The following is a 27,448-nucleotide window of genomic DNA, read 5'->3' on the forward strand; positions in this document are numbered from 1 at the left end:
GAATTTACCAAGAGAAAATACCATTTTTTCTGTAGGACTCAAGGTGGAGTCTATATTCACAGTGACAGACTGACAGTCACTTCTCCTGTGCTAATGTGGGTCAAGGTATGAACAAGCTTTATATAATTCAACTTCTTCCTTGCTGTTATTGAAATGGAAATGTATTCCAAGCAATAGTGAAACTCATCATTCAAATCAACATAGTCCTTTTGCTTGTATTCTGTTTCTTTTAAGTGTTATTCTGTGTCTTTGATATGCAAATATTAATGTTACCAACAAACACAGTGGAAGTTGCTAACTTTTTGAGGGGTTTTTTGTTTGTTTCTTCACTCTCTACTGTTATAGCATTGTGTGTGTGGTAAATCCTTTCCTGACTTTCCCTCGCTTGGAAAAAAAGGCTAGTCTTTTTTTTCTCATCTTTTTGTTTCATATGTGAAAGTGGCAGCTGTCGTTTTGCCCAGCTTAAATCTGTGTTTTTGTAGCATCCAGGTTACTTGCACAATGTGTTTAGAATAAGCTTTGCTAACCAATTGATGTCTCAACTGGTAAGTGGTTAAAGGCAATTTATTCAGTGATTCCCAGTCACTTTGGTGTTTATTTTGAGATACAACATTCTTTCTATTTGAAAAGAAGGCCTTCCTTGCTTCTGTGCAGATTCTGCAACATTTGCTGTCACATAATACTGTGTAAATTTGTCTTACTAGTGTGATTTGAATAGTTAAGATATTCAAAAGGTCTCAGAACACCCAGCTGGTGATCCACAGTAGTTGACAAAGGTTTGGTAAATTTGCTTGCAGTTGGTCTTTTGAACCATAAAGAATAGGAACAGTTTCAATTATTAAATTAATAATATGATGATATAGGTATATGATGTTTTGCAGGAAATTTTGAAGTCTTGCAGTGGTCTATTTGTCAAAGTAGTCTGGGAAATGCTGATCTGAATGAGACTATGTAAAGATAAGTTAATTTTGTTCTTGCCAAATTTTCCTGAAGTTTAAAACCAAAAATTAATCTAAGTGCTTAAAGTGCTAAAATTCCCTTGAATTAGCCTTATATTGAAGAGACTCTTGAGTTTTCAGCTGACACTGGGAGCAGTGGTATTGAGGATACCTGACATCTTGTAGGATGGGGTGCAGGGTGCACCCCATTAAGATTTCATAGATTTTCAAAAGTAAGAACAGAAAAAGATAATCCTGCTTTGTGTCTGGCACTCTTAGAAGTGGCTTGTTAATGAATTGGAATTCTTTAACTCTCGCCTCTTACTTCGGTTTCAAAGAATGGATCTTTTTGATTCAGCTTGTTTAAAGATCTTTTTTTTCCCCTTGTGTGATTCAACTTTTATGGACTCTTACTTAGTAAATTAATTTATGCAGCTTCTTGAGAAGTCCACAGTCATTAGCTAATTTTTCATTATCTGCCAATGAACTGTTATCAGTGATGACATGAATTTACTGTTTCATTCCAGAGATTGTGAGTATGCATAATTTGATAGCTCATTACAGTCATTCTTGATTCTGTCTGTTCTTGTAGGCTCTGGATCTGATTTTGGAAAAGATGAAGTCTTCGGGCTTTAACTTCTCTCAAGTCAGAGCTTTGTCTGGTGCTGGCCAGGTTAGTTTATAAAGAAAAAAAAATCAAGTCTTACTATATTTCTTCAATAGAGTATAAGGTGTAGTGATAAATTTCATTTAAATAATTGTATTGCAGAAGACCATAATGACATCAAGTAAGACCAAAGCTTCTATAGAAGCATCCAGTAAAAGGCACATTCCTCAGGGGAACTTAAAACTTGAAGCACACAAAGCAATTACTAGAAGGTAGTGGGAGTGGAGGATGAGGTTTATAGTGCAGTTGTTTAGATCAGTATAGTGTGTAACTAGTTGGTTTCCTATTGTTTAAATTCTTTGCACATACAGATTCTGAGATGACTGGGGTCATTTTGAATTTCAGCATATCCAAGTGCTTGTGGAAATGGGGTAGAAAAAATAGTGAGGAGTGCAGTTTGCTAAAGGCATAGTAACATCCTGTTCAGCACATTTTTTGTTGGCTAGGATAGAGATCTGCCTAGGAACAACACAAAACAAATGAAGATAGTCTTTGATGCAGAAACGACAAAGATGCTGCCATGATTTAGCCTGTAGCGCATAGTGCCTTTTTTCTGATATTTATAACACCCGTCCTGACATTTCACAGAATCACAGAATGTCAGGGATTGGAAGGGACCTCGAAAGATCATCTAGTCCAATCCCTCTGCCGGAGCAGGATTGCCTAGACCATATCACACAGGAACGCGTCCAGGCGGGTTTTGAATGTCTCCAGAGAAGGAGACTCCACAACCTCTCTGGGCAGCCTGTTCCAGTGTTCAGTCACCCTCACCGTAAAGAAGTTTTTCCTCATATTTAAGTGGAACCTCCTGTGTTCCAGCTTGCACCCATTGCCCCTTGTCCTGTCAAGGGATGTCACTGAGAAGAGCCTGGCTCCATCCTCATGACACTTGCCCTTTACATATTTATAAATGTTAATGAGGTCACCCCTCAGTCTCCTCTTCTCTAAGCTAAAGAGACCCAGCTCCCTCAGCCTCTCCTCATAAGGGAGATGTTCCACTCCCTTAATCATCTTCGTGGTTCTGCGCTGGACTCTCTCTAGCAGTTCCCTGTCCTTCTTGAACTGAGGTGCCCAGAACTGGACACAATACTCCAGATGCGGCCTCACCAGGGCAGAGTAGAGGGGGAGGAGAACCTCTCTCGACCTGCTGACCACACCCCTTCTAATACACCCCAGGATGCCTTTGGCCTTCTTGGCCACAAGGGCACACTGCTGGCTCATGGTCATCCTGTTGTCCACTAGGACCCCCAGGTCCCTTTCCCCTACGCTGGTCTCCAACAGGTCTGCCCCCAACTTGTACTGGTACATGGGGTTGTTCTTGCCCAGATGCAGGACTCTACACTTGCCCTTGTTATATTTCATTAAATTTCTCCCCGCCCAACTCTCCAGCCTGTCCAGGTCTCTCTGAATGGCTGCGCAGCCTTCCGGTGTGTCAGCCACTCCTCCCAGTTTTGTCTCATCAGCGAACTTGCTGACAGCGCACTCTATTCCCTCATCCAAGTCATTAATGAATATATTGAGTAGTACTGGTCCCAGAACCGACCCTTGAGGGACTCCGCTAGACACAGACCTCCAACTGGACTCTGTCCCATTGACCACCACTCTCTGGCTTCTTTCCTTCAGCCAGTTCACAATCCACCTCACTACCCGATCATCCAGACCACACTTCCCCAGTTTAGCTGCGAGGATGCTGTGGGAGACCGTGTCAAACGCTTTACTGAAATCGAGATAGACCACATCCACAGCTTTACCATCATCTATCCACCGGGTTATGTCCTCATAAAAGGCCATCAAGTTGGTTAAGCATGACTTCCCGTTGGTGAAGCCATGCTGAGTGCCCCTAATGATCCCCCTATCCTTGATGTGCCTAGAGACAGCACCAAGGACAAGTTGTTCCATCACCTTTCCGGGGATGGAGGTGAGGCTGACCGGTCTATAGTTACCCGGGTCCTCCTTCTTGCCCTTTTTGAAGACTGGAGTGACATTCGCTTTCCTCCAGTCCTCAGGCACCTCTCCCATTGCCCACAACTTAGCAAAGATGATGGAGAGTGGCCTAGCAATGACTTCCGCCAGCTCCCTCAGCACCCGCGGGTGCATCCCATCAGGGCCCATGGATTTATGGATGTCCAGATAGCTTAATTGGTCCCTGACCCAGCCCTCATCTACCAAGACAGATTCTTCCTCTATCCTGACTTCTTCTGGGGCCTCAGGGGTCCCATTTGGTCATTTGGCCAGTCTCCTAGTACGCTGGTGAAACAAGGAAGTTTTTTATAACTTTCACAGGTGATATTCAGGGTGAGGACAGCACCAAAGCCATAGCTAATTCTGACACATGAGGTTTAGGTTGTTCATCTTGATATATCTGGGACTAATTAATCCAAACTCTTGCTTTGATCTCCATTTTTCATTGATTTCAGTTGGAAGTCTGAGCAAAGTGTCTGAAAATCATAGCCAGTATCAAGGCTCTGTTATGAATTCTTCAGTGGAACGGAAGTTAGGGACTGCCAAGTAACCCCAGCTTACTCAAGTGAAGAAAGGACGTGCATTTCCAGATTGCCGTATTCCCTTTACTTTACGTATCCTCCAACAAGTTGGGGATATCAACTTGGTGCTATATTCAGATTCTTTCAGGCAGAACAGATTTCATTTAGTTGCCCCCTTCCAACCCACATTGTCTCTCTCCCTTTTCTCTTTGAGAAACCTTGCTTTTATGCTGCAGATCACTGTGGAGGTGCACTGATGTGCCAGTGTTTGTCCCAAAGAAGGGACAAACTTAGTCTCGATTGTCTGCAGAAATGGCAGAGGTGTGAAATAGAATCTGGATGACACTGTGGTCAAGTACTCTGTGCCCAAGGGGTTCTGTGTGCACTTGGTGTCATCAGAACTATTAGTGGGTCACTTTGTGACTTTGTGACTTTGTGTCACTTTGTCACTATTAGATGGTACTTTGTGGTTTGCCTAAGGTGTCCTGCAAGTGCGTAACTAGAGATACCTGGCTTGAGGAAACCACCTGAAAGATGGAGCTTAAATAACCTCAACGTTACGCAGTCTGTTAGCGGTGACTGGGGCAGACGTAACTGAAGAATCTGGGCGTTGTGCTGAAATAGCACAGAACTATCAGTCCTGACTGGAGTCCTGGCTACAGCTCAAAGAGCTCTTGAAGAACTATCTAATGCCATTAACAGTATAATAATAGTTGCCGCTAGAAGTTGCTATAGTTCAAAATCATCGTTATCTGTTGACTCCTACATTTGCTGGTTTAGTATATGCTTTGCTCAGTCTTAGAGAGTCTTCTAATGAGGCACTTGATTTGAAAAGGTGCATTTTTTGGTCCTAGTTTGGAGAGAGTTCTCTGTCCCTTAGAGTTTGAAATTCAGATCAGGATCTGAACTTTGCAGCTTGGGAGGGCATCTCCAACTTCTGTTTCTGTACTTCCTACAGCAACATGGGAGTGTGTACTGGAAAAAAGGAAGCATCCAAATTTTAAAGAATGCATCATCCGAACTGCCTTTACATCAGTCACTAAAGGTAACGTGCATAAAAGAGCTCTGAAGGGAGAGCTACACTCTCCTTTTTTCTGATCCTTACACATTGCTTTTCTCCTTGCAAACCTTTCCTTTTGTTTGGCTGAGTTGCGTGCCCCTGCAGCATAAAGTCAAATATACTGGTTGTTCCTTCAGCTCCAGGGCTTTTGACATTTCCTTTTCTCCTGAGTGACAGTATATACTGCTTTAAAAGCTTACAGGTGCCGGTGGGCATCCCAGAATCAGCCAGCCTGTTTGTTCTTTTAAGAAACGTAATATTTTTGTAAACAACCTGTAAGCATTTTACATTTTTTAGTATAGGTGTATTAACAAAAAAATGTGGTGAAAAATACTATTGCACCTGAGTTTCCTTGCAGTGCTTGCGATTTCTTTAGAAAATTTTTTTAAAAGAAGACCAGTTTACACTCACCTCTGAAAGTGTAATGCTGTGTGGACACAAACTCCTAACAAGTACATTGTTGAACCTCAACATTTTGTGTGTGGTTGGTAAGTTTTGAACATAGACTTGAGAAACTTTTATTTAAAAAGAAAAGAAAGGAGGAATCAATTTTCCTCTTGAAGACCCTTACCTTCCTTACTTCAAGATCAGAAAGAACAGGTGTATGTTGAAAGGGAGACATTTGTGTAACTGATCTGTTAAATGATTAATTTTGGAAATATCTCATCTGTGCAAAACTCATGGAAATGGAATTAAAATGCTCTCTGGTGATGTACTTCCAAATGGTTATGCTGGTCATTAAAGAGAAGTCTGTTAGTAGAGCTGTGAAAAGACAATGTGATTGTTTAGAGAGGAGTTCTAAAAAGTGAGGCTAAACTTGCATAAAAGGGCCCGGGGCTTTGGCTACCAAAGGAGCATACCGAGACATCGTGCTGCGGGGTATGTGAAGTACACATCGTGCTGCAGTTTGTGTCAAGTAACAGCAGAAAAAGCCTGTGGCTTCCCTTTGATGTGAAGTTGGGGTTAAACTTTTCACCACTGACCAACACACTGCCCAATAATCTGCTTTCCTGTAATTATCGAAAGGAGACCAGAAGGCACGTCAGAGAACTGAACTGTGAGCTGATATGTACGTCTGCTGTATTGCTGTTATTCTAGCAGGGACTTTTTAGAGATCAGACTTACTAATAAAGGATATTGTTGGTTGCAGGCTTGTTTTTCTATCAGTAACAGCCCCATCTGGATGGATTCTAGCACAGCTTCCCAGTGCAGCGCTCTGGAGAAAGCCGTGGGGGGAGCACAGCACCTAGCGAGCATCACTGGTTCTCGAGCCTACGAGGTAAGGAACGGATGGGAAGAAAGTCCTCAGCAGAGTCTTGTGCTAGAAACAGTTCTGCCGTTACAGTGGTACCACAGCAGATAATGATCAGCCATTAGCTGCGAAAGAGAGAGTTTTTGAAGAAACTCCAGTGATACTGTGCTTTGCAGTAGTCTCACAAAGGAAGATGTGGCAATTTTAAAGTGAAATGAGGCAAACACTGGAAATTTTGCTGCAGGAAGCAGCTGGGATAAGCTGTTGCATTTGGCCAGTGGTTCCAAAATACAACGTTTGGTGGCTATGCTTACAGTCTCAGGGCCTGGTTCTCCCCTGGGAGCTCCTGTGCAGCCACACAGATTGCTTCTACAATTAAAAGATTGGCCTTTTAATGTTCACTGAAGGCTAACAAGCAGCTGTTGACCTAAGAGAAGAGAGTTTTAGAAGTTCGAGACTCTATCAGAGAGTACTCTGTCAGTCTCCTCTTCCTGCCACTTCCCTCTCTCTGTGACAATGAGTTATGGAGTGGGAGTGGGGCTGTCCTCCAGGCATCTCAGCACCTGGCTGCTCTTACTGTTGGTTCAACAGAATACGACTCTAGCCTCCCAAACTGCTGATTCTGTTTTTGAATCATCCTGCAAGGTTTATGCCAGTGTTGAAATCAGACTTTGCATACCACTAACAGTTTATTTTTAACTTGCTAAAGATTAAGGTTTCAGTGTTAGAAGTTTTTTGTTATTTGATATAATACATGGATGAAAAATAATTATTCTTACAGCTATTATTAGCCTGCGCTGGAGTTGCTTCTTTGAGTATGAAACTTCCTGCTTTGCTCCCAATTCTCCTGCCTCAGAGAGGTACATAGGTTGGGTAGCCGAAACCTTTTCAAGGATTTGAAGGCAGCATTTGAATTGTCCTGGTTCCTGTGCACAGAATAAGTGTGATTCATTCCATTGAACTGTCATCTCTGAAATGTAAATTATGCATAGTAATGCTTTTTCACATGCTTTTTTTTTCAAAAGGTGAGCAAAATTCTCATAATGAGACAGTGCGTTATAGCCTGTTTAGTGCAGATTGCCTGCTGTGCATTGACTTTCATCATGCATCAGGCAAATTAAATATCCAAAGTGCAATGTACTGAACTCATTACGCAGAGTTAATGATTATTGACTCCATTTAGGGTTTGTGTTTCTAAGCATTTGCATTTGTTTCTCAGCGTTTTACAGGAAACCAGATAGCAAAGATTTACAGCCAGAATCCTGAGGTCTACATGCAAACTGAGGTTGGCTCAACTTCAATACACTTATTGGAAAACATAGTTGAAAATCTTTTGAAATTAATTTTGTGGGGATGTCAGACTTGTTTGCTAAAGAGTATTTTGATTCTTGTGTTTGGTTTTAAGATTAAAATTGTAAATTTGATTATTTTATTTTATTTTTGGTTTTGTTACATGATTAGTCACTGGGCAGATAAAAATCGGGCATCAGTTCTGTCTTGAATGTTAATTTAACACAGCGGGCTCTATTGGATCTCACCTTGGTGGAAGGCGTTTTAAAAAACAGACTTTCATTTGGGTGGTAACAAATTGTATGTACAGCAGTTTGAACACAAGTGGGTAATTAAGCACACAGTTGAAATGTTCACACTTAGAACTAGCCATATGCATGCAGAAATGTGATTGCTCTGCCATACAAAGCTGGCATTCAGGCGGGTGTGTGTAGGAAAAAGCCTGCAATCGATTCTAGACTTTTTTCATAGTTTTTCCCTTGAGGAGCTACTTTGATTCTGTTATTGCAAGTGAATTGCACTGTGTAGTTGGTTTCCTTCTGATTTTTAATTTTCAGAAATCAGCTTGCCATTCCTTTATTGTTTCAGTTGGTTGAGTCTGCATCTAGCCATGATGCCATGAAGGGCCATGAAAGGCCATCATGAAATGCCATGGTTTGAAGCAAGGTGAAAACTCCATGCAAATATGATGTAAATGAGAGAAGAGCTCCTGTCCTGTGATTAGAATATGCCAAACACCCAGACCAATGAAGTCAGGCTGCTCATGTTTTTGTGTTACTGCGGTTCTTGATAATATTGATCATAATTTTTTTGAGGCTTTTAAAATTGGACCCCTTGGGGACTTCATGGGGAAGTGAGTTGCAAACTTGACTGTATTTTGTGGGCGGTGCTGCTTCTTTTTCTATTTGTTCTTTCTTAGTACATGTTCTGTAACCTTTATTCTAGTAAGTGATGGGGTAAAACAGAGCACTAATACAGTCTGATCGTAAGCTTAAGACTAAATATGGAGAAAAATGCATTAATGGAGGGGAAGGAGGTCCATGGAACTGAAAACTAGTCAGACCAAGCTCAGACTTTGAGGGTTGGTTGCATTGATTGCACCTTTTAGCAATAAAGGATATGCAAGGTGTATTCAAACACAAAATATCTCTATGTCAGAGTTGCTCTTGGGAACCCTCAGGAAGTACTTAGCAGCTCTGCAGTCTCAATGACGTGGAAGGTGGATGTTTTTTCTGCTCTAGGTCAGCTTGCTAAGCTGGCTGATTCACAGTTTAACTTCATCATTTTCCTTCCATTTCAGGCAGCTAGTGCCTGTTGGGGCACCACAGAAGGTAGGCCTTCGTTATCTAAGCACAACATGATATATTCTTGTGGAGAGATGCATGAAGAGCAGGTGCATCATTAAGTTTCCTGGCCATTATAACCACCTCATACAGCTCTGGCTGTAGTCCGTCTTTGAATGCTGTGTGAAGCAGTGGTTTTGTGATCATTAATAAAAAAACCTGTCACTGCTGGCTCACTCCACCAGTACAGATTTGATTCTGATTAGTTTTTGGGTGACAATCGTATTTCTTCCGAATTAGAGCATACGATAAGGAATTTGTCTGCTTTTATGCCAGCTTCTTGGGAACGGATACTACTTGATCCTGCAGAAAGCTTGATGGTAGCCAGTTAACTTCTAGTTTTTCTAGGAGATCTGTAGTGGAGGCGAGTTCGTGTTGGATCGGTGCATTGTGTCATGTGGCCGGGGCATTTTTGCGCGAGTACTAGAAGCCCTGCAGCTGGATTTAATGCATTGTTGGAACATACCCTGAGGCAGAGCTGCAGGTGGTCGTTCAGTGCAAAGCTGATTGTTACCAGCTCCTGGGAGTAACTCCTGGGAGGTCTGGGGTCTCAGCTGGGAGGGAGGTAAGAGTTCATGTGAAGGTGCTAGCAGAGCCCTGCCAGAGCTGCTGAAAAGCTTGCAGACCCGTGCTCTGGGTTGCCCAGTGCATGGCTTCTGGGTGTTTCCTCTGTTGCCAACATACAGGTTGTTTTAGTTTTTTTTTCCTTAGTAAGTGTTTTTCCTTGAAATGAGGTTCTGTGATACACTGAAGTTGTGAATTAATTTGTGATAACATCGAGTATGCTAATATACTAGGTGTATTTTGCATGTTTCAGAATACAAAGCTATTAGCAGCTTTTATCACAGGATTACTTTTAGATTGATATCTGCAGTATTACTTAGGCAGATAGAAAGAACAGAATAATACTTCTAGGTGTATTTTTGTGTGCTTTCTGTGCCTAACATTAAGCATTTATTAACATTTGCTGCTTCCAATTACTTAATTATTCACTTTCTTTAAAGTGAATACTGATGGGACTCACTATCTCACACTTTTTCTTTCAGAGAATCTCTTTGGTTAGTAGTTTTGCAGCTTCCCTTTTCCTAGGAGCTTATGCACCCATTGATTACAGTGACGGTAAGTGTGGAGGCTTTTTTCATAGTAACAATTCAACAAGGGAATTTTCCTTTCTGTCCCCACCTCACATAAAAGGGGACAAGGTCTCTGCTATTTATTTGCAGTCTTTAAACTTTAATGCTGCATATATAGATTTTAAGCTAAGTTACTCCTTTCAATTTGTTGATAAACTTGATAGTGCTGTCAGCTGTGCTTATTTATCCCCATCATACTATGATTCCTGTTTCTACAAAATGGATCCACAGAAAATATTCTTAAATGAAATTGTGCCTTTTTTCATTACTTTGTGCTGTATAAAGGAATGTTGAAATATCTATTTAAAAGCATGAAGAGGTTGTGGATTTTTTAGCTAGACTTCATAGTTCTGATATTTGTTCTTTGGTTTTGCTGGTTTAGCTCTGAGTTGCATAGGATGTGAACAAGATGTGTATTGTGATTATTTTTCCCCCTACCTAACTGGAATATGGATCTGCCACAGAAATATATTTTCAAAATGGACCAGAGAAAAAAGCATAAACCATGAAAAAGATCCTAAACTCAGTTAAAAAAATTTTTTTAACCTTCCATATCTCTCTATTCATCATAACAAAGACAAAAAAGTGACAAGGCTAGTGTCTCTCTTTTCTGTTGTATGTTATCTCAGTTATCCAGCTTTTAAATGGCAATTTTAAATGGCAGTTACAAAGGAAACCATTTTCCCGGGAGCTGCGCTGTTATTTCTAAATAACATTTTTGATTCCTGCTCTGAAACTACAAGAGGATATATTTCAGAGCTGAAAGTTTAGATAACAAGGCTCTCTAAGGAATTTTTACATTATAGAGCCATAGTTGACACCCATGTGTTAAGACCAACTCATTTTTTCTCCTTCGTTGTTCCATCAAAGCTCATAGGAAAAGGCAAGACACCTCAATTTTAGCTAATGGACAACTTATTCAATATCAGATCTCCCGGTTATACTGAGACCTTAAAAATTACAAGGCAATCCATGCTTATTTTGCAGCAGTTGTGAGATTATTACATCTGTCTTCTGGTCCTGTTCTGTTAGGCATTTCAAAGAGAGGTGGTGAGATTTAAATCAAAATTAACACTTCACTCTCACTGAAAAATAAAAAATCAACATATCTCTTTATCAGAAAAAGTACCTTGAAGATCTCACCACCTCTCTCTGAAATGCAGTACATGAAGCTAGTTCTGCGGGTTGCTGAGCTGCTGAAGTGTTCGGTATTTGGGCCTACTGAGGAGCAAAGTGCAAATCTCCAAAGAGTTATTGCTGCCAATAATACACACACACACACACAAAAATCAGCTGTGAAAATACACAGCTAACAGAACAGCCTAGGCAAAAAAATCTTGGTTTTGGTGTTTTTTTGTTGTTTTTTTTTTGTAATGTTACCTCTGCCTTTTCTACTTGGAAGCAAGTGGGGGGAAAGCTGTGCTTCTTCAATTTCAGAACATGGACATTTCTGTGTTCGATTGAAAACCAAAACATTTCAAACTAAAGGAAATGAAAATTTGCTTAATTGGAAAATTTTCTTAGAAAGTGTATTGCATTTTTCTACCAGCTCTAGGAGAGGCTGTTCTGTTACACCTCTGGATATTTACAGAATATTTGAATAAATGTTATCTACTGTTCAGAGCATGTAAGATTATTAAATCTTTGTGTGAAAAAAGATAAGCGAACTAAGCAGGATGTTCTAGTTCTCTTTACAAGACAAAAGATTTTTCGTCATTGTAAGCTGTATTTTGTCTTGTTTGTTCCTTCCTTCTGTTAACATAATGAGAGAGAATTCTAATTCCAGTAATGAAATATAATTATAATGTATGCAGTAGTTATTTGGATCCAGCTGAAAAACTTGTTTTCTTGTCATTTACAATTTCTTGCAATTCACTTGATCTTTTACATTGCACCTGTATATTGTAGTTTAAAATGAATCTCTCAAAATAATGTTCAGATAATGGACCTATTCTTCATTTCTGTAGGTTTAACTTCAGGTCATATCGTCTTTAAAAGACCCTGTCAAATTGTTTAGCTCTGCACAATAACTTATCTCTCTAAATTTGCAGGTTATTGTAGGAAATGTGCTATTCAGTTTCAGGATTTTTTTTTTCTTTTTAAAAGTCCAATCTCATAAGGTTCAAATCACTCCTCATGAATGGCTGAGCACCCTGGGTGATTGATTTAAAAAAAAATCAAATTACATTCTGGTGGAATGAAGAATGATTTTCATTTATATTGGGCAGATGTTAGAAGTAAGATACATTTGAGACCTAAACAACTTGGAACACTTGAGGCATTGTTTCTTTTAGAAGACACCTTAAAGAACAGCTATTCAGCTCTTGACCTAGAGAAGCTTTATCTTTTGAAATGCTTTTCTAAGAGCCTTAGGCAAATCATAGCTTAGCATACTTGTTCTTGTTGTTCTATCAAACAAGGATGCTTTGAACTGAAGCCTTTTCAAAAGGAAGCATGGTGGGCTGAATTTCTTCCTAATGTAGCTTGTGTGGTGTCAGCGCAGTTACACTGCGTATGATTTTAGCTCACTGAAAAGGCAATCCAGAGTGCTGTAATACAGATGCACTTAAATTGATCTGAGTTTGTTGATTAATAAAACCAGTTAGTCTGCATTGTTTGGTCTTTGTAATGAAATTGTTTGTTTTTTCCCCTCTTCCCGTGTTGAAGCACTTACACTTTTGTATACGTAGTAAATATTAGCAAGTCCTGATTGTGCTCCTGGTCATTTTATCTTAAAAGTCAGTGCTGCTTGCAGTGAAATACTGAATCCTGTTCGTCCACGTATAGACCCTTTCCTCAGTCCTTACTAGACCATGGCCTTGGCTATTGACCTTCATTGCTGATGGGGTATCCATTTGGTGTGACAAGTCAAAGGGCTGCCTTTGATTTTTGGGGTTTTTTTGTACTCTTGGTTCTCAGATTATTAGCTATTTTATATGTTAAATTTAGCAGTGTAGATCATGGCCAGAGGTGCTTGAGTTAGGAACTGACTGTGCGTCACTCTCTGTATAATCAACGGAGGAAGAGAAGCGGTTCCAGGGAGCATTCAGCTCTGGTTTTTATTTTCCACTGACTAGAGATTCTCATGCAAGCGCCCACAGTTGGATAGGATGAATCCAGGCCAACAGATGAATAGTTCTTGTGAAACAGTTGTTTCCCATCTTCTAAATGAGTTTCGGAGGGTGCGGTAAATTAACTCATTTTCTTTTCTCAGGGCATATTAAAGCCTTTGTGCAACTATATCTACCAGTCACTAAACTGAAGTGTTGTTTCTATGTAATATAAACGTAGGCCTTTTCAGTTATAAAGGTTAGTGGTCTTCCTGTTTTATGCAGAAAAGATTGGAGGCTGTCCTTATGTCTTGCAAATTGCTTTGGAGGATACTGGTTAAATGTTTCTCTAGGCTTGTGGGAGGGAAAAATGATTTTTTTCAAAAAAAACACAGAAGACCACTAATCTTTCTCTAGTAGAATTCCTATTTATTAGCGTTACTGTTGCTCACTGGTCAATTTAATTTAGTGAAGGGGTTCTTGGCCTTCTAAATTAGGGACTTTTCCAGGAAAATTTATAGATTTATGTATTTCCTCATAGAAAGCCTTGTTATGCCCGAGAGCTTGGGCCATGAGGCTGCTCACACCCTCTGCCTCCGGGAAGTGCAGACAGGGATGCTGGGCTCAGTTTACCCTGGTAGGACTCAGTTTACCCCTGGAAGGAGAGGGTGGCTAGGTTTAAGAGAGGTCTCACATAGAGAACTGAGACAAGCTGGGGTAAATCTTGCCATCTTTCCTTTTCTGTGGGTGGTAGCGATTATGACAGCAGAAAAGGGAAATGCACCTTTTGCCTGGGGAAAGCGTGTTGCACTTTGTGCTCTGTCAAATTCCTGCTGTTGCATCACAGGCCAAATAAACCAGAGCATAATTTGTTAAGTGTGTTTAACTTGACTGAAATGGGATTGATTAAATTTAATATATTTAATTCTATTTTATGTTTTGTTAAATATAATCCAAATACCCTACTGTTTGGCTTGGGTTATTCCAGCGTCTCAGCTGGAGTGTGCAACACTTTCTGTTCATGACACTGTGTGAAGCAGTAGGTCCAGACCTTGCTGATGGTGCTTAGGATTGAATTGCACAAATAGATACTTTATTTATAAACATTATTAAATTTATTATTAAGCCCTGCTGGGAGGTGATAGGGTGGGCTCATTTGTGCGTGTGTAACCAGCTGTAGTGTATCTGTGTGGAGTGTGGCAGGCGTGTGCCCTTCTTCAGAATAAGAGCACTGCTAGAGCCTTGAGATGTGCTGGCTGAGATGTGGGTTGCATCCCTTCTCTTCGTCTGTGTCCCAGCATCGCAAGTGTGGTCTTATTCCACAGACATTGCAAGTTGGGTCAACTTCACCGTCTTTGTGTTTTAAAAAGTTTAAAGATGTATTGAATTTAAATTTCAGCTTTTCCACTGTGCTCAACTGAGAGTGTGGCTATGTTTTTTGAGATAAGTAAGTCATGGGCTAAACAGCCTTTGAATTGAAAACGTTAATCTAGAATAAGACGGGTATGTCCCTGAAAAGTACTAACCAGAAACATGTACAGATTTTCAAGTTTAATGAAATGTGCAATTAAAGGCATCTTAGAAACATAAGCAAGGGATGTGGAGTGCTTGGTATGTTATCTAGATTTCAGTTGGGCTGTTCAGCATTTCTGAAAATCATGACTTTGGTATTCAAATCTGGACTGTCCAAATCAGCCTCAAAATTAAAAGCTACATTTGAAAATTGGACCTCTTGCCTTTTTTTTTTTTTTTTTACTTCTAAGCCTTTATTTTGTCATCTCTGAAGAAGGAAACAATGATATAGAGGAAGATTAGTCAACATGGATTTAGATGCTTTACTCAAAGGTAGGAGTCGTGTAAAGCCATACCGCCTGAGGGGGAATTTCTTCGTTGTTAGGTCTCAGTTTAGCACAGCACACCTTCAAGTGACAGTGCTTCATCACCTTTAGATAGTTGTAGTGAAGTCTTTGTCTAAGGTGGAAGATTTGGGGAGGCATCCATGTTCTTCCTTTTGCTCTTAATTTGGGAATAACTGAATTGACTAGTGTGCTGTGCATCAGAGAGGCCTTTTCTGCTACCTTTACAGGTGAAAGCTATCCAGAGGGTGAATATTCAGTATCCTTTATGCTTAGAAGAGCTGTAACCATTCTCTTTGACTGTAAAATACACATCTGTAAATTTTCTGTTGCCTGTAATGAAGTGGAATTTTCTGATACAGTACTGTTTTATGTTTAATGATATATGCCTCTTGTTTTGATCTGTCTTGTAGGTTCTGGTATGAACTTGCTGCAGATTTGGGAAAAGGTATGGTCAGTGTCCTGCCTTGATGCTTGTGCACCTGGATTAGAGGAGAAACTAGGATGCCCTGTACCATCCCATTCAGTCCTGGTATGTGCCTGTCTGGAGGAGTTGTAAGCAACAAATAGAGCTTTGTGCTGAGAGTTCTGCTAATAGTACTTTCTTGGAGTGTAATTGTGTGTGCGTGCAAGCGTGCATGCACAGTTATCCTCAGAGCTACGCTGCTTGATTTAGTATTTCCAGGTGTGTTATGAACGTGTATGCCAGAGTGGAAACAGACATCTTTGAAAACTGGCTGGTAGCTGGTGTCTGTTGTAGCTTTCATCATTAATCACCTTGGATTTTGGCATGCCCTGGGCATGAAGAAACTTTTGGTAGATGCTCCAGTGGTAAGAGTCTTTGGAGTCATGCCCACAAACACTTGGTCACTGCAGAACTGTGCACAGTATTTATTACTGCAGAAACAGAGCCCAACATTTGCATTTCTTGACAGGGACCTTGTTTTAGACTGTTTGTAGAGTTAATGAGGTAATCTTTGTGAATAATTTGGGATATTTAAAGCTCCTCAGTTAGTTTAGCATAATGGTGAAATCAAATCAAGCCACCCATCTCTTAGAGTAAATGAATTTAGTCTTACTACCCAGCACAAAAAGAGCTATTGCTTTAGCTGTTGCACATGTAAGATAGTGTAGATACCCATCACCTGATCCATCTGAATTCAGTGCTGATCTTCTGTAATGGAGGGGGACACATAAAAAATCCTTGTGTATAGACGTCCTTTTCTTGACCCCTAAAATAATAGGGGTCATATTCAAGCATTTGATGTTGTGATGTATATTAATGTTGTGCTTCCTCTTATGTTTGCATTGAATTTCTAATTTCTCTGTATTAATATTCATGTATGTGTGCAAAATAGGTGGATGTATTTGTTACTTGATGTGAATAACTGGAGAGAGACCCAAAGCTAAAATGCTACTATTTACTTACCCTCAGATTAGATTTTGAAATAGGTTATTTCTGTGAAGTTCTGAACAGCAAAAAAAAAAATGGGTTCAAAATGGTTACAATATTCATACATACCTTAAATTCACAGAGATGATTATTGCAGCTGCTTTGGGGTTTTTCAGTTCTATGTTACAACACATCGTGTCATACATTGCAAGATTACTTTCCATTTTTGGAGCTTTTTTCCCTCTCTCTTTCGTTTTTTCCTTAGGGGCCCATTTCTCCATATTATAGTCAGCGTTATGGGTTTAGCCCAGACTGTAAAATAGTTGCATTTACAGGAGACAATCCAGGTGAGATGATTAAATGTCTTAAGATACAGTGAATATGATTATGTATGTACTAAAATTCTAAGTCAATCTCGTTGATTCTCAGGTGCTCCCTATGCAGTGAAAGAATATCATGTTTGTCAGCATTAATACCTTTTTCCTACAGCCTTCCATCACTGGTTCTTCTGAGGTATAGACATCTTGGATAAGCTGGGTATGACAAATGAATTCTCTTTTGCCTAGTAATAGAGGTGACTTCACTGACTTCTTGATAACTTCGGTTTTGGTTTGCCTGCCTCTAAGAAACTATTCTTGCTATGAACTGCTAATATTTTAACTTAGAAAACATGAATTAAAAATTGCTATTGTATCTTTTCAAGCAAAAAGGTGGAGATGGACCTCAGAGGCTTTGTCTACGAATTAGAGCTGTCCTTATGTCTGACTGATAGATCTCAATATAAGGAAAGGTGTTAATTTAGGGTCAGTTTTTGGAATCCTGGAGACTGTTTCAGTGTAGAGCAAAGTCGGCTGTTTCTCAAGACTGTGAGAATAAAATACTTATCCATATTACAGTAGCATATGCAGGTTTGAATCAAGATGGAGGCTTCATCGTGGTATATTTTACATTCATATTCTGGGAGATGGTTAAAGTCTGCATTTCCCAAAAGTCCAGTTTTTCTTCTAGTTGTTCAAATCCAGCTTGGTCCAATAAATATGTGAGTAGTCTGATGTAAGTGGGAGTGTTTCTCATTTAAAATGTGTTGTTAAGTAAGGGTCCACTGTATTTAACACCTGAATACATAAAACATTAGAGAATCATGTGGTTCTGTAGTCTTCTGTCTTGAGCATTTTGATTCTATTAAAAATCACTCCGTCACCCAAATGCTTTGCCCATCTTTTACAGTGTACAGGCCAAGGCCATTGTGAGCATATTTGCCATTTATATTGTATTTTGAGGTAGTGGATGTGATGTATTATGACGTCTCATGCAACACGCTATAATTGAGTCAAATGAGTAACTTCTTATCTGGTATTCTCTTTGCTTTCAGCATCATTGGCAGGGATGAGACTTCAAGAAGGAGATATTGCAGTAAGTCAAAGCATACTCCTGGAAACTGCCTGTATCCCTGAATAAATGAAATGCATGAAATGTAAAATAGCTGTAGGTTATCAGTTAAATTTATCTGCTAGTGTTGATTTTCTGCTTATTGGATTCATGTTGTTTTATTTCTGTCAAGCTGCAAGCTGCCTGAAAGATTTTAAGTAAACTCTTGTGAGTGTTTTTAACTAATGCTCCAGACATTAAAACCTAAGTCTCCATCTAGTATGAATTTCAATGGCGTGACAACCTAAGTCAGAGCTAACTTCAACACAAATCCAATTGACTTAATGTGTAATTTAAAAACAATTAGTGGTAATAACAAATGGTTTTAATTTAATTTCTGTATTGCTTTCCATGCACATTGTGATAACGCTTCAATTATTTTTTTCCCCTCCAGATTAGCCTTGGCACAAGTGACACATTGTTTCTGTGGATCCAAGAACCAACTCCTGCCTTAGAAGGTCATATCCTCTGCAATCCTGTTGATTCTCAAACATATATGGCACTTTTATGGTAATATCATTTATTTTTTGTACATCTGGGATCAATAACATATATTTCTTTCTCTGTGTTAGTGTTTTTTATTTCTTTTGCAAAACGATAATGAATAGAACATTCAGCATTCTGTACGGTATATGGCAATCTATTGCTGAAACATTTGCATCAACATTATAGCATTCCTATTGTTTAATTCGGGTAACTGAAGCTGCAGAGTTGTGGAGGATAAATTCTCACGGCAATAAAAACGTATACATAGAGCCAGTTTGGTATGAATCTAAGGTAATACATTTAATGTACAGGAATAACAATCCTGAAATATAATAATGTGAAATGTCAGAAGCTTGACCAGGCTGTATAACTTCTGTGCTCTTCTAGTGGTCCAGAGGGGACATAATGGGGCAGGTGAAGACTCCCTTTTCATAGAGGAGTATAATCAGTGCTGTTCAGGGATGTATTAGGCTGTGCATGTGGAAAATACTGAGATCTCAAGAAGACCAGCTGAGAGAATGATCCTATGGTGGCTTTTGGCTGGTGTGATTTGGGAATTTTTTGGCCCTTTGCCAGCCAAATAGGTGGGAGGATGGCCTGAAGCTGCATTTTCCCTCACTGAGTCACTGTATTCAGGGGAAAAATTTCCGGAATGGGTCATAGTATTTAGGCAAATACTTATAAGGAATATGAGGATGAATTTTTGTGTCCAGGTCTCCTGGGTTGTACGTGCTTGTAACTCAAAACTTCAGCAAAGCTCAGATCTGTCCCTTAACTGTAATGTTGAGTCTTACCTGTACATGCTGTATATGACCGTGGGAACAGTGTTTGTGAAGTTGAGTTCAGAAGTGTGATGTCAATTGCAGGTTACTGAGTTTCATAGTATGATTTCCCAGCAGTTGGGGTTTTTTTTACAGTTTTGCATTCGTTTCTCATTTTTCCCCATATTTTTCCCACTGTTGCTGTGTGAGAGAGCTATGTAAACAAACTGTAATAGAAAAGGAGGTGCTGAGGCATTTTTCCAAATAACTGTTATACTGCCATTCTTTTACTGCAGCTTAACATGTGCAGAAGGCCAAACCTGCCTTTTAGAACACAAGATATTTCTGTAGCCCTGCAGATATAAAGAGATCCTTTTCCCCCTGCATAGCCATTTCTGCCTTGTCACTGCCCCTTTTGCACCAATGCCCCTTTTTTTTTATAAAATAATGGAGTTAATAAGGGACTTACCTGGGTTAGTAGAAAAAGAGTGCCTGAGCTACCAGGCAGAATACTTGTACAGAAACCTCGAGTTACTTCAGCTGCTGCTACTGAGCAAGTTCAATAATTTCCTTGCCCTCTTTCTGGATATTTCTGTGCCTTTCCTGCTGAGTTGCTCTGATAACTCCGTGCTGGAGAGTGTTCGAAGTGCTTTCCTTTGGGTCCGAGTCCAATGCTGCAGTATTTTGCAGGAGTGTTATATTCACAGAGGAGGCAAAGGAGGTGACCGCATAAAGGGTACAAAGACCATAAACACTGAAGAGATGCCTGTTTTAGAGCATGGTTTACTGGCTCTGGACCAGAACCATGCAGATGCAGCTGTAGTGCTTTCCTTTGCCAGATCCTGGCATGGAGCTAGACCTCGTAAGTCTTATTGGACCCAAGCTGGCTCCATACCAGTACCATGCTCCTGAAATCATAAATGCAGTGTGGCGAAACTCTTGCTTCTCCTTACAGAGTCATCTCAGAGTGAGCTTTTTTAGCGCTGTGTCAGAGCACTTCAGACAACGCATAGCAGATCTACCTCTGCACCCACAGCCCAGAACGTTTCTCTCTATAGTTACTAGGTTCATCTACAGAGAGTCCAAAAGTAGGTATTCATCTCAGCTCCTGGGTGCAACCAGACTTGGTGAAATCCTTTACAGGAGTGCTGGCGCAGTGCACAAATGCAGCTCCACAGGAACCACCCCAAGGCCAGCATGATCAGAGCTCCTGCTGCTGTTCCATCTGTGTGTACCGTGTGTTCTCCAGTGCTTCGAGCTCCAGGAGACCATAGTAAGTCAGGCAGTGGGCTGCAACTCCTGAGCATGGAGCTCTGAGGAGATGTCTTAGCTGTTCAGAGATAGCCTGGGTTTAGCATGGCCTGCCAGACTGGGTATAAGCTGACTCTTTGGAGAGGTGTATACCAGCATCTCTGCCTGCATTTCTCAACACATCCTGTAATATTTGTTTTCTCTCTTATCTAGTTTTCTCCTTTTCCATCTCTTTCCATAATGAAGAAATGATTGTATCTTGTAGCTTGCCCAGCTGTATTCAGCTGATAAAATAAACTGCAATATTGAGTAAAACAACAAATTGCTTTAAAAATCTAGAGCCAAACGTTTTAGAAAATGCATATGGTATGTTTGTGTGTTTCAGTTTTAAGAACGGCTCACTGATGAGAGAGAGGATCAGAGACGATTGTGCTTCAGGCTCCTGGGATGAATTCTCCAAAGCCTTATCATCTACTGTTGCTGGAAACAATGGAAACTTGGGTATGAGCTTTAGCAGGGCTGGGAGTTCCAGGGTTTGCTTAGATACATTATTTTGTAGGAGTTGTGCCTGCTTTTTATTTGGGTCATGATAAAGGCCAAGAATTAAGTTAACAAGAGCAAGGGAAATTCCCAATGCGTACTTAGAAATGCTCTGTTGGCAGCCTAAGTGTCATGATAGTATTTTTCTTCGATATTCACTAAATAATGAAATTATATTTATGGAGCTCTTTTGATCATTGAAAGAATGTTAGTAGCATCTTAGCTGTATGATGTTTAAAACCAGTAATTTCTGAAGGGAGCTTTAATTAAAGTTTGTTTCTTTTTGCTGAAGACTCAAACGAAGTGGATTAAGTAGCTCCACACTGTTTCTTTCTCAGTCTTCAATGGTTTTGATCTCTAAACATTAGTCTAGAATCTTCTCTAGTGCATGAGAACAAAGCAGTGATGTCAAGTGATGCCTAGATTTCCTGCACTTTCCCCAATGTATGTCACAGAGTCGTTTCATCTCTGTTTTTCCCCACATTATGCTAAGTGAATAAAATAAAAAATCTGAATTGATACGAGTAAAATTAACATAAAAAACTGTAGGTAGCAAAGTTTTTTAATGTAGGTATTTAAATTATAGAAGACTTCACTCCTTAGGAAAGTGAATTTAAGATACAGTTTCTTGAGGCTTTGAGGTTAGCGCTGATTTGATTTTTAGAAGCTCTGCTATGTTGTCTGTCAAATCCAGTCTCTGTAGAATATTAAAATGACCAGGAATCTCTTTTCACTAGAACACAAGTCAATTCAGGTGTTTCAGAAAATGAGAAGTTATTCCAAAATCAAAAAGTCAACCACTTTAGACAGTTTTAAAAAAAATCGGAAGTTGATGTAAATATTGTTACTGATTTCAGGGATACCAGGACACTGCCTTAAAGTTTTGAAATTTGTATTGTAGTATATTCACTTGGATATCTCAATCCCCTATAAAATAGGTGTTTTGTGAAAGTCATCCTCAAGAACCTGTATGCTTGGATCGCCTCTGGGTATATATGTAAAAATACAGTAATCTCCATGATCTGAGTTCCTGAGGGAAGCAGAGCAATGAAGTAACTGATCAAGCACCCTCCCTTTTATCAGTTGTTCCCCGCTCTGCCTGTTGTGTGACAAGATGCCCCTGCAGAGGTCTGGAGATGGGGAGAGGCAGCTGCGAGGGTGAGGTTGGGATAATGAGAGTAACAGGAATAGCAAATAGGGAAGGAGGAGTGGTGAAGAGACGAGGGTCCTGTTGTGTCTGGGAAGTACCTGAGATCGCTGATAAAACCAGCAAGTTTACTTGAAGACCTCATCTGCCAGATTCAAGGTGGCAGCAGGGTCAGAAAGGAAATTTTGGGATATACATCCCCTGGCAGGGCCTGCAAGATCTCTAACTCACAGTGTGGTTAATGGCACGTTTTCAGAATGTTTAACCAAAAAGGTTATGTGTGCTAAAGCACAGGACTACTTTTGGTTTTTGGCTGATATTCACAGGGCTGCTAGGACAGCATACTCTTGTTCCAAAGATCTGAACCTTGGAAACTCTCCTTAGTTTCTTAGCTATTCTGTTCAGTTTTTCTGTCCTCATTTTCTTTTCTTGTCTCCTTTCTTAAATCTCTTTTCTGACCAACCCTTCTTGCCATCAACACAAATGAAATCTTTTTCACACTTCTTGTCTAGCTGTCTATAAAGCATTACTGCGTTTCTTCAGATCTCATCAAAGCTCTTCAGAGACCAGCTCTGCTTCATGACTTAGTGTCATGAAATATGTGATGTTCCCTAATAAGCTCATGAAATCTAGTCCAGTGCATGAAGTGTTCCCATATTCCTGTACCCTTCTCACTAACTTACCATTTTTCTGTTTTTTTTTTTTTCCTTTCACCCTTGCATACGACCTACTGAAACTATGTCTTAAGATTTGTTATATATTATCTACATTACTTGCATTTGTGTGTGCTCTGGTAGATGTGTGCTCTTCTGCAGGCTTGTTTATTATATTGTTTGGATGCGTAGAGCCAGACGTGCTCAAGATCCACATTTTTGTAAACTGAAAGTAGTTAAATTTGATAAATAGCTGGACTGAAATTAGTTAAGAAACAGACTGTGTGGTGAATCAAATGTCTTTCCAAATACATGATAAACATTTATCATTTTAGCTGTGTGCTGAAGTAAGATTCCAACTTTGGGCTAGGAGCAGACATGACACTCTTTAATGTTCCTCGATGCAGGTTTCTACTTTGATGTGATGGAAATTACTCCTGAAGCAGTTGGGATTCACAGATTCAACAAAGACAACCAAAAGGTAGTCATAATCTAGTTAATGTCTCAGACCTTGAAGGAGTACTGTCAAGGCTTGAAATCTTTGCCATTATATTTTTTTTTTTTTTTTTTTTTTTGGTCTGGGATACTTGCTTTCAAGTTTCATTTATTGATGCAAGTCCCTGGGATGATTTTCATAAGGAAGTATTTGGTCTGTAGCTTGAGAGTATCTGCAGTGCAAAGACTGAACTAGGACTTATATGGTATTTTTCTGAGGAAATATTTCCTTTACTGGAAAATGTGGATTTACTGAAATCAGCAGTGTATTTGAAACAGGATTAACTTTGAGCTTATTGAGAGTTTAGTGCACTTACATGACTTAGTCCTCATCTTCTAAGTTTCAGACATACAGATAAGGATGAGTTGAAACTTTGGGCTTTAATATTTTGTCTTTTATCTTGCTCTAAATGTGTATGTAAAGACCTCATTTTGCTGTCCTGCATGTCTTGGAGTAATCTACAGACTACGTAGTGGTATGTAAGTAAACACAGACTCAAGTCCAATTGGAATTAAAATAGGAATTACGTTATGGAAAGGAAAGTTCTTTGTATCTTTTTTCTTTTTTTTTCTTTTGAGGAATGGATGTTGTTTAAATGTCTGGCTTTCTGGGTGGTACTGAAACTCAACAGATGTCTTTGATCAATCATGACTCCCAGTCGATTAGACCTCACCTAGGTGAACAGAGATTGATACTATCTTGTGTTTGCAGTGTGGCACTGGTCTCTTAAATGTTTGCTGTTTAAATGAATGCTTAATCACTTCTAGCTGTTATACAAGTTGTAGGCACTTATTGTAGTGCATGGAAAACCTCAACTTTTTGTGAAATTCTTTGTATGTGTTTGTAGTTCAATATTTTCCTACTTCTGTTGCCTTTCTCATATTCTGGTTGACGAAAGGACAGAAGAAAATGTTTTATATAGCAACTAAATAAATTAATGAAAAGATTACATGGTTTCACTTTTGTGCAGACAGAAATAGATTTAAACTTTTGTGACATTATTTAATGCATCTGAATTTTATCTGCTTGCTTTAGTTTTATGTTTTTGAGCTATTGATTCTTCAGCAGCCTTTGGTGCTGAGAAATGCATAGAGAAAAGTTTACAAATTGCAGTAGAACCTTTTCCCATCATGCATTGATTTCAAGTTTAATGGATTTGCCAACAGCACCGAGATTATGGGTTGTGTTCTCTGTCATGAGTCTTTAGTTCCATCTTGTGTGTATGAGTGAAGAACTGGGCCTAGTTAAAAGCAGACTTCAGGGTGAAGACGAGGATAATCAACTATAAATCTGTCTTGTGTTTTTAACCCGTCTCCAGCTTGCCATTGTGTACTGTGTAAGGTGCTTGTTAATGTAATGTATTCCCTCTTTGATACAGGTTTCAGACTTTCCAAAGGAGGTGGAAATACGGGCGTTGATTGAAGGGCAGTTCATGGCCAAGAGGATTCATGCTGAAAAGCTGGGATATAAAGTCAGTAAGTATGGTGAAAAAGCTGCAGAACTAATGGCACTAGAGATCAAACACCAAGATAGGAGTCCCGACAGTCATGTCAGTATTGTGATCCTTGTCCTGCCTGACGGATACAGAGACTGGTATGAATTCTAAATTAGCCTCCTGGAAAATTTCTTGATGGTGTGTTGGGGGCAAGTTTTTGCAGTTGTTAACTTTAGAAGGGCCAGTGGTTTAACTTTAAGATGACTTCAAGTATTCTTGCTGTTTCATTATTACTGAGCTGCACTGTCAATTTTTAAATAGGAGTTAGGGCTTCGATAGCTTGTTAAGTGAAAAGGTGAGCAGCCTTCAGTCTAAAGCACAGAAAATCTGAAATCTGTGTTCAGTTCCTGGATCTAACATAAGCTGGTCACTTACCTCTTTACCTCAGTTTTTCTGTAAATAAAGCTGAAGCCCTTTCCCTGTCTTGTGATTTAGAAAGCAAGAGATTGTGCTCCCTAGAATTTATAATATGAATAGTTTTTAGCACATTGGAACAACAAAATCAGCCTGTATTTTACCTATAGAAGTGGGATCAGATCATTACTAACCGTGCAATTCTACAAAAAGAATACAGGCAAGTTAGTAAGATGTTTTACTGGCGTTTTCTGTCAGTGTATCAGCCAGTGGCATCTTAAAAAATACTGAATTAACTTATCTCAAAGGTTTTTAACCAATGTTTTATTTTTTAACATCATATTATTTTTATTTACATCCTGACCTCCTTCTTTACAAGCCAATCCTGACATCCTCCTTTACAAGCCATTGCTTGACTCCTGCCTCCAGGCTTTTATCCATAATCATGAAGGATAGATTTTTGCTTTTTTTTTTTAAGAGAGAACTCTAGGAGCTGAAAGTTGAGAAAATATAGAGATACTGGAACAAATCACAAGGCTTGGCAACACCCCCTCATAAATTTATGCTGTAAAGGTTTTCCTGTTCTATATTTTCTTGAAACCATATTTATTTGCAGAGGTTATTTATGGAGACAGGCAGAGATCCAGATAGATCATATTTTAAATACCTGTTTATCCTTCATTCTTAGATTCTGCTGCACCAAAAGCTTGGCTTAAATAGCCTAGAAAGCTCATGGCTGAAGAGGATACTTTTGCAGTCTGTAAATGTCAGGGGTTATACAAACACCAGAGTGTGAGAAGAACTGTTTTAAGGTATCAAACAACTCTGACACAGAAACAGACGGGTAGAAATTATCTGTAAATACATTTAGGCTAAGTAGAACAGCCAAAAACCTAACTAGCTTTAGGATGTGGCTTAATAAGCTTTAAAAACTCTTTCTTTTATTAATGCTGTTGATATCTACAGTAAAAAGGAGAGGGGTGTGATTGCATTGTGTTCCTGTAGATTTCCTTGGAACCTTGTATGCTTTTGTTTTGTTGCATCCCAAGGGTCTTTGAGCTATTTGATAACTAATAGATGAGTTGCTTTAAAAAAGAACTGCTCTATGTAGTGTAGGCTGTATGCATCTCCCACTTTGCCTTAGTGGTATTATTTAAATGTCATGTGCTGTTATTTGTGTAGTGATGGCAGGCTTACATCCGCATTTGTTGTGTGACAGCTCTGAAAACAGAGTGTGTTCTGAACGTGTTTCAGGGTACGGATGAGCATTGTGGGAATTACTCTGGTATTGCCAGACTTTCTTTTGTTTAACAGCTGCTGTTTTTCAGGCTGCTTTCTTATTTTTAATGTGATTTAAAAGCTTATTTATCTTTTGGATGAAATACACAGTTGGGACCCTTGTGTTTATTCAATTCCTTTTAGGCTTTGTCTACATAGGGAATTTACTTTGATTTTTCCAGGAATCAAGCTGATTTACATTCAGAAATATAATCACAGCAGTGTACATCTTGGCTTTTTTTTTATTGTTGTTGTTTACACCATTGGGAGAATACAGTAATAACTGCTCATGAGATCAGGAAAGTTATATCATGACACCTATTAAATTGATCTGTCACAGAAATGGAAGTGACACGGGCAGTCACAACAAATGCTTTGCTATGGTGCCCTGAGGTTTGCGTGGTGCCATCTCAGGGGTGCAAATGAGTCAGAAACCTGGCTAAGCATTTCCCTAGCTCTGGCACCAAGGTGCTGGAAAATCATTTTGGCAGAGTCATGAACCTGCCTCTCTAGTCTTGGGCCAAATGCAGTTTGGATGACTGCAATCTGAAAAGCAGCAGCGTACGTGGAAGCGAATTTTGTAAAAATAAATAAATAAGAATCTGCCAGATAGAGTTCTTGGTTATGCACTGTGAACATGGCAAACAATAGATAATCCCTTAGAATTTACTTCCAGTTAATGAATATATTGTCTTGCTAGGAGCAGTATTTTGAATCCTCGGTCTAGCTAGCTCTGCAGGAAGAAGTGCAATGGTGCTGAAAGAGTGGTTTATACCTGAGGTTTTATTCCCAGTTTGATGTGTCCGGTCTGTTATAGATCTTTTATAAATGACAAATAATAGTTTAAAAAAAATCCTTAAAAGAGCTCTTCAGGTGCAGTTTGTGCTTGTGCAGAGGTTTCACAGCGGCTTATGTGCCAGTAGAGGGCAGGGGATGCTGCCTCATGATTTTTTATTTTGAGGCTGGGCTGTGTGTGTCAGCCTTGTTTTGAAAATGGCACAGAGTCACCCAGCTGAGCCTTAGAAGTAAAGTTAAACCTTACATTAATCGTGATTTAAGGGTTTTAAAAGTGTGTGTCACTCTGTTCTAATTGC

At 39.5% G+C, this 27,448-nt stretch overlaps 1 protein-coding gene across 6 annotated transcripts in view; it reads left to right on the forward strand.

Moving 5' to 3' along the window:
* Positions 1-27,448, forward strand: part of XYLB (xylulokinase) — a 106,622-nt gene that overhangs the window by 23,892 nt on the left and 55,282 nt on the right. For 4 of the 6 annotated variants that reach the window (XM_068404783.1, XM_068404782.1, XM_068404787.1 and 1 more), the window contains 13 exons: positions 36-105; positions 1,531-1,611; positions 5,047-5,133; positions 6,299-6,427; positions 7,620-7,685; positions 10,080-10,152; positions 15,486-15,604; positions 16,731-16,812; positions 17,838-17,878; positions 18,288-18,403; positions 20,777-20,892; positions 23,139-23,212; positions 24,606-24,702. In XM_068404783.1, the coding sequence (XP_068260884.1) occupies positions 36-105; positions 1,531-1,611; positions 5,047-5,133; positions 6,299-6,427; positions 7,620-7,685; positions 10,080-10,152; positions 15,486-15,604; positions 16,731-16,812; positions 17,838-17,878; positions 18,288-18,403; positions 20,777-20,892; positions 23,139-23,212; positions 24,606-24,702 (1,151 nt within the window). Of the gene's footprint in view, positions 1-35; positions 106-1,530; positions 1,612-5,046; positions 5,134-6,298; positions 6,428-7,619; positions 7,686-8,994; positions 9,022-10,079; positions 10,153-15,485; positions 15,605-16,730; positions 16,813-17,837; positions 17,879-18,287; positions 18,404-20,776; positions 20,893-23,138; positions 23,213-24,605; positions 24,703-27,448 lie in introns of all 6 variants that reach the window. The other 2 variants (XM_068404785.1, XM_068404786.1) reach the window with 2 other exon arrangements.

Source organism: Nyctibius grandis, chromosome 7, assembly GCF_013368605.1.
Source record: "Nyctibius grandis isolate bNycGra1 chromosome 7, bNycGra1.pri, whole genome shotgun sequence".
Classification (NCBI taxonomy): domain Eukaryota; kingdom Metazoa; phylum Chordata; class Aves; order Nyctibiiformes; family Nyctibiidae; genus Nyctibius; species Nyctibius grandis.